Source organism: Ictalurus punctatus, chromosome 10 (assembly GCF_001660625.3).
Source record: "Ictalurus punctatus breed USDA103 chromosome 10, Coco_2.0, whole genome shotgun sequence".
Lineage (NCBI taxonomy): Eukaryota > Metazoa > Chordata > Actinopteri > Siluriformes > Ictaluridae > Ictalurus > Ictalurus punctatus.
In genome coordinates this window covers 26,795,171-26,804,198 of record NC_030425.2, presented here as the reverse complement: position 1 = coordinate 26,804,198, position 9,028 = coordinate 26,795,171, and the positions used below count along the sequence as shown (strand labels likewise).

Sequence of the window (9,028 nt, the reverse complement as noted above, 5' to 3'; positions counted from 1 at the left end):
AGCTCTTCGGCAGCAATAACTGCAAGCAAACACTTTCGATAAGTGGAGATCAGACTTTAACAGCGCTGGTGGTGGAATAAATGGGTTAATATTTTCAGAGTTATTTTAACCCTGTAAAAATGTCAATTCTACCACATTATAAACAAATCTGTCAACATGGTATCTCCTTTATTTATACACAATAAGGTGTTCCGAAATGTATTGCTAGAGCTGCTAAAGTGGTGTTTACATACAGACTTTGAAGTAAACGACTCAAATAAGTCATATATTTAATTCAATCCAACACAATTTTATTTGTAGAGCGCTTTTTACAACGGTCATTGTCTCAAATCAGCTTTACAGAAACATATAAACTCAAGATACAGATCTTAAATGTGTGACTTTATCCCAATTGCAAGCCGGTGGCGAGGAAACACTTGATTCGTTCATTTTGAACGAATCTTTACTATGACTCGGGAACAACGAGTTGTCTTAGATAGTGATGGGAAGTTCGGATCATTTTACTGACTCGGATCGTTGAATCTCGTTCAGCAAAATGAACGGATCTTTTTTTCCGAGTCATCTTGGCAAATGAGTCGACCTCTGCCTCCATCTACTGGTTGTAGGTGCAATTGCAAGTCATTTTAATTTGACAAGTGTTTGTTTATCCACCAGATGGCAGTAATCTCCGACTTCACCATGCTACATTCTTCATATTATTTGAATGCGTGCAACTATGCATCTTCCCTAAAGTGAATGCTACATTAAAATCTTCTAATTTTATATTTTAAAAAAAACATTAAAAAGTAGATAAAAAAAATATATAAATTGGCAAATGTAAGGCCAATAAATTCACGATGACCATAAATCCACCCCAAAACTGCACAAATGTAGAGTAAAAAAATTAATAAAATTATGGTACAACAAACTCTGTAACTGTCTGGGGTCTCTGGAGACTCCAAAACATCCGGAGTGTTGGCCTAAACGAACAGCCTAGAAGGCTTCATTTGACCCAAGGAGTTGGATTGATGCGTCGGGGTGGGCGAGGGGTGCATTGATTCAACTGTCAGTGAAAATGACCCTCCCATTAACCCAATGCTTGGGTTATACAAAATTACCCCAAAACTGGGTAGAGACCGAGAAAATAACCTTAACCCTAGGGTTATATTTTACAATTCGGATTAATTGCTGCTATATGGCGCACAAACGCAATACCAGCCTGATTGCAGGAACAGGAGTTGGATCATCTTTGCCACGAGTCCGTCTTCTAGATATGAAGGTGGCTCTCGAACAGTTGGTATTGAGAATAAACTTTTCCTCAAATCCTGCTTTGTATTGACCCGTGTTCACAAAGCAGTGTGGTGTAAAACGATTCGAACATAACCCCGGTAAAGTTGCTTTTATATCAGACATCCGTTGCACATTCGAGATTCTCTCTTCTATTTCTCAAGAAATAATGCATGATTCTACCAAGATTATAGTCGTCTCCTTTTATAGCATATATTTTATATGAAATTTCTACCAAGTTCTCAAATTTATGATTTTTATTTCCTTTTTTTTTTTTGGAGTTCATTCCTGGTACTCTGAGGACAATTTCCCAAATCATTCGGCATGATTTCATTGCTCTAGGGAGCAATAGATGAAATATGTGGCACGGTGAATGAGTTGCTTGCCAATTGTATGATTGTCCTTGAGTTCTTCCAACAGCCAGTTATTCATTCTCATTAATAAAGTATTCAGAAAAAGAAAGGGAAAAAAATGCGGTTTGTTTGTTTTCATTGACATCGATGTATTTCTGTCAGTTTGGTTCATATTGTACATGAGATTTGAACGATGAACTTGCGTTGTATCGTGATACTTCAGCCGGTATAGTATCGTAAGATACATTTATGGTATCATGACAACCCGAATATAAACGGAGCGTTTCAAAACGTTTCATAGGATCATCTTTTTATTTATCTTTTAATTGATCTTTTTATCATTTAGGTTTCATTTCTTGTCTTTTATGTTCATCAGTAATCTTTTCTGATCTTTCTGGAATAAGAACCGCAAACACTAAAGTAAATATGATCAAATGGTATTAGCTCGCTATATTTTTCCACTATGAACAAGAGTTCGCTGATTTGCAATAGATAATGTTGTTTAGAAAGACCATTAGTGAGCTTACTCGGTCATGTTAGATAGAAAGCTTGCTAAGAAAGCTCCACGAGTCATCAGGCTGAGATGGATTATGAGCTCACGTGAGAAACAATGAGTTTAAAGCCAATTCTGGATTTCAAAATGAATGTTTAAAATCCACAACATTATGTATTTCCTCCTCTGGCTACAAAAATCCTTCCACACACAACAGCAGTCGGGGCTTCGTGAGAAATAATTTTTTGTCTTTAATGGCTTCATACTTGGACAAAAGGGCGATGTGATTCTGCCGCTCTCGATCCCGCTCCTAGAAGACAACCACGGGTTAGAAGAGGTTCAAACTTAAGTGTGCAGGCATTTTTATTATTGTTTTTACTTTTGGCCATATGATTGGGAAAAAAAACTTCTCCACTGAGTCTTGCAGCGTTGTTACTTGGTCCTGCAGGACAGCGTTCTTCTGCTCCAGAGTATCCTGAGTGCATGAAATTGATCAAATGCGTTGTTGTAAACAGATGCTGTGGTATAATTAAAACTGCAGTGTTGACTTGTATGATTACGATCGATATATAGAACTGATCAAAATGTCACACTGTTTGGTCAAAGTGTGTATTGTCTCTCTTGAAACGTTTTTAGGGTACACTTTTATTTTATTTGATTTTTATTTTTTTTAACTATATGTAATATTTATGCATTTTATTTGTATCTTTAACTTGGATGTCCTGCTTGTATAATTTAGACGCTATGTTCTTGTACACGGTAACATTAAAAAGAGCATTCGCTTTAGCTAATTTTCTCTCAAAAAGTCTCGGAACTGTTGGGTGTTTGTTTGGGGTGTTTTATTTTCCCGAACACACCTGGCAACCCTGAGTTTACGTCACTTTTTCAGCACTGCAGATCTCATCCAAAAATAATAAATAAGACCATAATAATAACAACCACAAATAGAAAATTATTCATTCATTCATTCATTTATTAGATAAGAAATGGAATTTTTTTTTTTAAATATGCGTGAAAGTATTTTAAGTGAAGAGCAATATCTCAGACTAAAGTTCAGTATGAAATTTGAAAATAAACTACATTTTCTAACGGTTTCCACTACAAATACCATTACAAACCATCAGCTAACCATTAAAACCATTACTGGTATCCACTAGACATAACATACCACCAATAGAAGGCAACAGATTACCAGAAGAGACCCACAGGGACCATTACGGTTTCCATTCCAAACCAATCCAATTCCCATTATAACCATTAGAAGCTACAGCTAACACTAGCGCAATATCAGCACTAGGTGGAGCTCTAGCTTTACAGATTTTAAAAATCCATCCTCTTGTAACTTGAGTGTGGATCATTACCCCTGAGCTAACCCTGGAGTTATCATGACCTTTGCAAAGGTCATCAGTGACCACATGGTGACCGTCACACAGGAAGTTCAGCATCCTTTCTCTGTAATGTCCTTCCACATACATGTACTTAGTCTTTAAAAAAAAAACAACTACATACACACACACACACACACACACACACACACACATGCACACACAATACAGTCCAAAAATGTGACAAACTCATTTCTATAGCAGTAGGTGGGCAGAGCGAAGCCAGACATAGACATGTATTAGTACTTTTTTGGCTGGAAGTGTGTGTTTACTTTTGAAATTGGCTATGGGTGAAGGAACATTATGGCTTTTTGATGGTCGCCAGAGAAAGATTAGACACAATAATAAGATCCACATACTCAGACTTTATGGGCATGTTTAGCAATTATTCCTAGTCTTACCCAAAATGTGAAAGCAAAAGCATGTGACTTGAAGATTTGGTGCGATTGTGAAAGATGTTTATAGCACCCTGGAAAACAAGCTGATGAGTATGACATGGAATAACACAGCACCAAGGTACGAGGCAGTTTTAGCAAGATCACAGAAACAACCTAGTCAAAGGAAATAAACACAACATTAAAAAAAAAGTTAAAAATCCATCTTATGTGTCAATGTTACAACCTGAGTAGAATTGTTGCCCTTTATTTTATTGGCCATGAGCCATGGTGCTCACTGTGGGGTCCGGGGATCGCCCTGGGGTTCGTGATATATATCCAGTGGAACCCGACATTTTTAACCTCACATGCCAGCATTAGAGATTACGATCAACTACAATCAACGTTGTTAAGGTTATTATTTTCAAATTAAAACCAGGATTGGTTTTATGTGATGTTAATAGGATGCGCAGTGTTTCAAATCTGCATCTGGTTCAGTGGGGCGCACTTTAGTGGATAGCACGCTCGCCTCACACCTCCAGGGTCGGGGGTTCGATTCCCACCGTGTTCCTGTGTGTGTGGAGTTCGCATGTTCTCCCCGTGCTGCGGGGGTTTCCTCCGGGTACTCCGGTTTCCTCCCCCAGTCCAAAGACATGCATGGTAGGCTGATTGGCGTGTCCAAAGTGTCCGTAGTGTATGAATGGGTGTGTGAGTGTGTATGTGATTGTGCCCTGCGATGGATTGGCACCCTGTCCAGGGTGTACCCCATTGTGTCCGATGCCTCCCGCGATAGGTTCCGTGACCCTGAAAAGGATAAGCGGTATAGAAGATGGATGGCTGGATGGATCTGGTTCAGTGGATAAAAAGCTCTAATCAATTCAAGTAAATGAATATTATGACGCTATAGATTTGCCCCATAGTCTTTAAAATCAAATCTGTGCTCTGAAGAGTTGGTCCTTACACATCGATGCTGAAAAAAAATCTCAGTAGAAACCATCACAGAATCTCCCTTTATACGCATTAAAACCATTTCAAATTCTATGAGAGTTTCTGTTGTTTGTTTGTTTGTTTGTTTGTCTGTTTTCAAGCAAGGACACTCTGGATTGAGAACCAAAGAAATCTGAAGACGAGTGGATACTATATACAAGTGGCTCTCGACGGCAATTTAACTATTCAAATATTAGGTTCATTATATGTAAACGTTTACAATATTTTGTCAGTGTATTGCAGCATATTGTGAACTTGTGAATATTCCACTGACCAAAACACTTTAAGTCCAAGCAGACATTATTTATAGGCATCTTGTTTTTGAGTTAATGCGGTTTGGAAGTGAGCAGTGATCCAGAAAGGCCAATAACTGTCAAAAACACAATGATAAATATAATAACTTTGACAATATCGGTTTATGATACAGTGTAACACCGTAATAAAACCAGGGATCCCTGACTATGTTTCATGGTCCCCAATTTGAGCACTGCTGCTATAAATTATAAACTAGTCCCCTATATATATATATATATATATATATATATATATATATATATATATATATATATATATATATATATATATTGCCAAACAGAGAATGTTGATTATAAAAGTTATTACAACACAAATCTGTCAAAAATGCCCTTCATATGTTTCTGGTGGATTTTTTTTGGATTTTCGGTTTTGTTTTTTGTTTTTTCACGTTCTGTAGAAGTCATCAAATTGTTTTCTTGGGCTTTTATATTAAAACAGCATGACTGCGACTGTAAAAGTGCATAGCTAAAGTTCCTTCTCATTATGCCAGGAATGGTAATTATGTGTTTAAGAGGAATGTCCTATGGTGTGCCAGTCTCAGCAGTGCAAAGCCCTTTCCTCTACATCTCTGAGGAATGCGAAGCAGAACACCCCCCAGAGAGCAGCATCCTTTTCGGACCATCTGTCGTCCATCACATGTGGATCCAGTCCAGGCTCGGCTGCAGCTCCAGTCTGGTTTAAACAGGAATGAAAGCGCACACCTCCACTTGGCCACTAGGGACTACAGTGAGCCACTTTTACTAAGGTCCTGGTGTGTCTGGCTTCGCTCTGGTCTCCAGACAGACTAAAGGGAACCCTGTTGTTGTTTGTGTGTGTGTGTGTGTGTGTGTGTGTGTGTGTGTGTGTGTGTGTGTGTGTGTTATATCATTTTCTATCGAATGTAACAGATGAGGTAACGCCAATTCTTTATTTTTTCAAATGTGAAGTTTATTGGATGACAACATACATTACTTCAACATACAAAATCGACCACATTTACAAATATATTATCGCAGACATAAAAACGTATTCTATCACCATATAACACAAATGAATGATATACATCCTACCATATACAACAATGCCCATATTCCTTTAATCCTGTACAAAAATAGCTCTCTATAAGTAGTATAATGTATAAAACAATTAAATAACAATATCTTGACTTGTTTTTTTGGCATATATACATATACTGGGAATAAAAAAATACATATAGATTGCACATATCTCTAAACAAAACAAAACAACAGTAATAATAATAATAATAAAAACAATGTTCAAGTAGCATAACAATCCTTTTACGGATCCTTACGGCATTTGATATAAAATCTAAAGATTCATTCCTCATACAGTGTCCAAAAACAGAGTTTGTGACGGGAAACTTTCATGGCGATATATATTCTTATTCTTATAATCCTTCAAATCTCCTCAGAATGAACAATCCATATCTTTCCCTGTTGAATACAATGGATTAAAGTCCAGAGTGGGTTCGCTTTGTTGCTGTTTGTTTTCTTTCCGATAGAGCATGTTGAAGTCACTGTGCACTCGGAATGTGTTTGGGTCCCATAATCCCACCGAATAGTCCACCTGAGGAGCAGTGATATTCTGTCCCGTTAGAGGAGGTTCATTCTTCAGCCCCAGTTCCTGTGGCTTTTTCTTTCTACACCACTCCAGTCCATTCCACTCCTCCGGAGATCAGTGCACCGGTCATACACTTGCATACCAACCCAGAAAGTTGCAGTGCTCCACCACAGAACTCCTCCGTTTCTGTCTCTCATTCACAGTGCTTGCGGAACAGCCGTTGTTGTTTTTTTTTTGTGCTTCGGGTGAGCCGCGGCTGCTGTCCCAGCCGCTCGCCTTGCGAAAGAATGTGCCGGAGAACTCTTGGCAGGAGAAATCTCAGCGTTCCATGCAGTCCCCTCGGCTGGCGTCCCGCTCATGTCCGTCTGAGCAGCGCGTCCAGCTTGTGCAGCCTCCACACTGGCTTCAAGTGGCCACCCTGCATGTCTAACTTCATCTGCCTGTCAGGGACGGCCCTGCGCCTGCGCCCGTAACCCAGCGGGCTTATCTTGTCAGCAGGGGCGCTGCTGACTTTGTTCTTGTTGTTGAGTATGTGCAGGCGGTGTGCTAGGTCGTGTACCGTGCACGTGCCCAGTGAGCAGCCCGACCTCCGTGACTGGTTGACGGAGTTCTTGGAGCGCTTGGTTCGCACACCGATGCCAGTGCTGGACAAGACGACAAAAGACGAAAGAAGCATGTTCATTCCTGCTCTGCGTTATGTTTTACGCTTTATTACGCACACCTTATTGTGCTTATTGTTATTAAGTAATAAATTAATAAAGTAATAAATTCCTTACCTGGAATGTGGAAGCAGGGTGTCTTTGACATCGTCGGGTCGGACAAATTGCCCGGGCTCGGCTTCCTTCAGTGCAGACAGACTACTCAGATCCCTTTTGGTCCTCTGGAGCCCGATGCTGATGTAGATAAGAAGAAACCCGATTAGAAATTGTCCGAATCTATGCACTGCTCGTATTAATAATCCTTCGCAACATGAGGACCCGGTTGTAAACTCACCTTCTTTTTAAAACTTGGCTGAGGTTTAGTTTTGCACTGTCCACAACACTGGGTGTGACAGTGAGCAGCAGACAGCAGCAGAAGAACGACAGAACAATCAGTTTCATTTTCGCCTGAAATCTGTGGAAGAAGAAAAAGAAGGAATATCTTGTTAGATTGTTAACTATAAACATGTTCAAATACAGCCTTTAGTCCATGCAGCTCCAATTATTCACTCTGCCAAGCCAAGCCAAGCCAAGCTCTGCTCTGCACTGCACTGACTTTTGGTCACAAGAGTCCAAAAAGCGGTCTCCACTTGTGCGGAAAAAAAGGGGGGAAAGGAAAAAAAAGGTCATGCTCCGTGCAAATAAGTAAACTAGTCATCGGAGCAGACGAGGGACAAGGACAAAGGCTACAGAGGATGACCGAGCTCTACAAACGTGTGAGCTTTGATCTCTCTGCAGCTTGTCTGACTCTACTCAGCTCCACAGTTACATCAGCTGCACTTCTTGAAGACCGAAAAGCAAGTGCAAAAGTGCAAAAGCAAAAGCGAACACCGGTGCAACGGAAAAGGTTTAGACTTATGAGATTTAGCACCTATGAGATAAGACCTGTACTTATATAACAACAAAACCTCATATAACCTCATCTAATCAAGTAGACTTCAGCCCTGATCTAAATAAAGAGTAGAGTCAATGATGCAGTGCTGCAGTAGGGATGAATATGTACCTGTGTTATTCAGGTTAGGCTTGTGTAGGAGTCCGTACAGACGCAGTAATCCACCAGATCCGTCTCTCTCTCTCTCTCTCTCTCTGTCTCTCCCTGTCTCTCTGTGAGTGAGTGTGTTCACGCAGCTGTGACACTCGGCTATTAGTCTGACTCAACACAAGCACACATCAGAGCATTTATACTAGAGGTAGGAGGGGCTGCATGTCTCTCTCTCTCTCTCTCTCTCTCTCTCTCTCACACACACACACACACACACACACACACACACACACACCCAAGCCAGGATTTCCAGTCTATAGCAGTTCCAAGCATGAGGAATATCACGGACACTTTGCAATTCTATGCTTTTTGCTTTGTTTTGTTTTTGCTTTCAGTAAATGCAGGTTAGTAATACCAAAGACATGAGTCACGTGATAATTACGTAATTAGAGATCTAGTGCCTACATGTCTGACAACTGAAGAAAAGAGAAAAAAAAAAAACACTAAATCAATTGTACTCCTGGTATTATTACTCATGGCCAAAGTATTCGGGAGGGTGAAAGAAACGTGAAAATATGTGCGCCCTCAGAGATGACAAATCTGGACGTAATTTTG

General features: G+C 39.9%; 1 protein-coding gene across 1 annotated transcript; it reads right to left on the bottom strand.

Annotated features, from left to right (window-relative positions):
- Positions 1-6,075: 6,075 nt before the first annotated feature.
- On the bottom strand, positions 6,076-8,593 carry adma (adrenomedullin a). Its single transcript, XM_017479027.2, has 4 exons — positions 8,435-8,593; positions 7,727-7,846; positions 7,510-7,626; positions 6,076-7,377 (listed from the first exon to the last, which is right to left on the bottom strand). Exons 2-4 carry the CDS (start codon positions 7,831-7,833, stop codon positions 7,089-7,091), a joined length of 513 nt encoding a protein of 170 aa, XP_017334516.1. The 5' UTR covers positions 7,834-7,846; positions 8,435-8,593; the 3' UTR covers positions 6,076-7,088.
- Between the last annotated feature and the right edge of the window lie 435 nt (positions 8,594-9,028).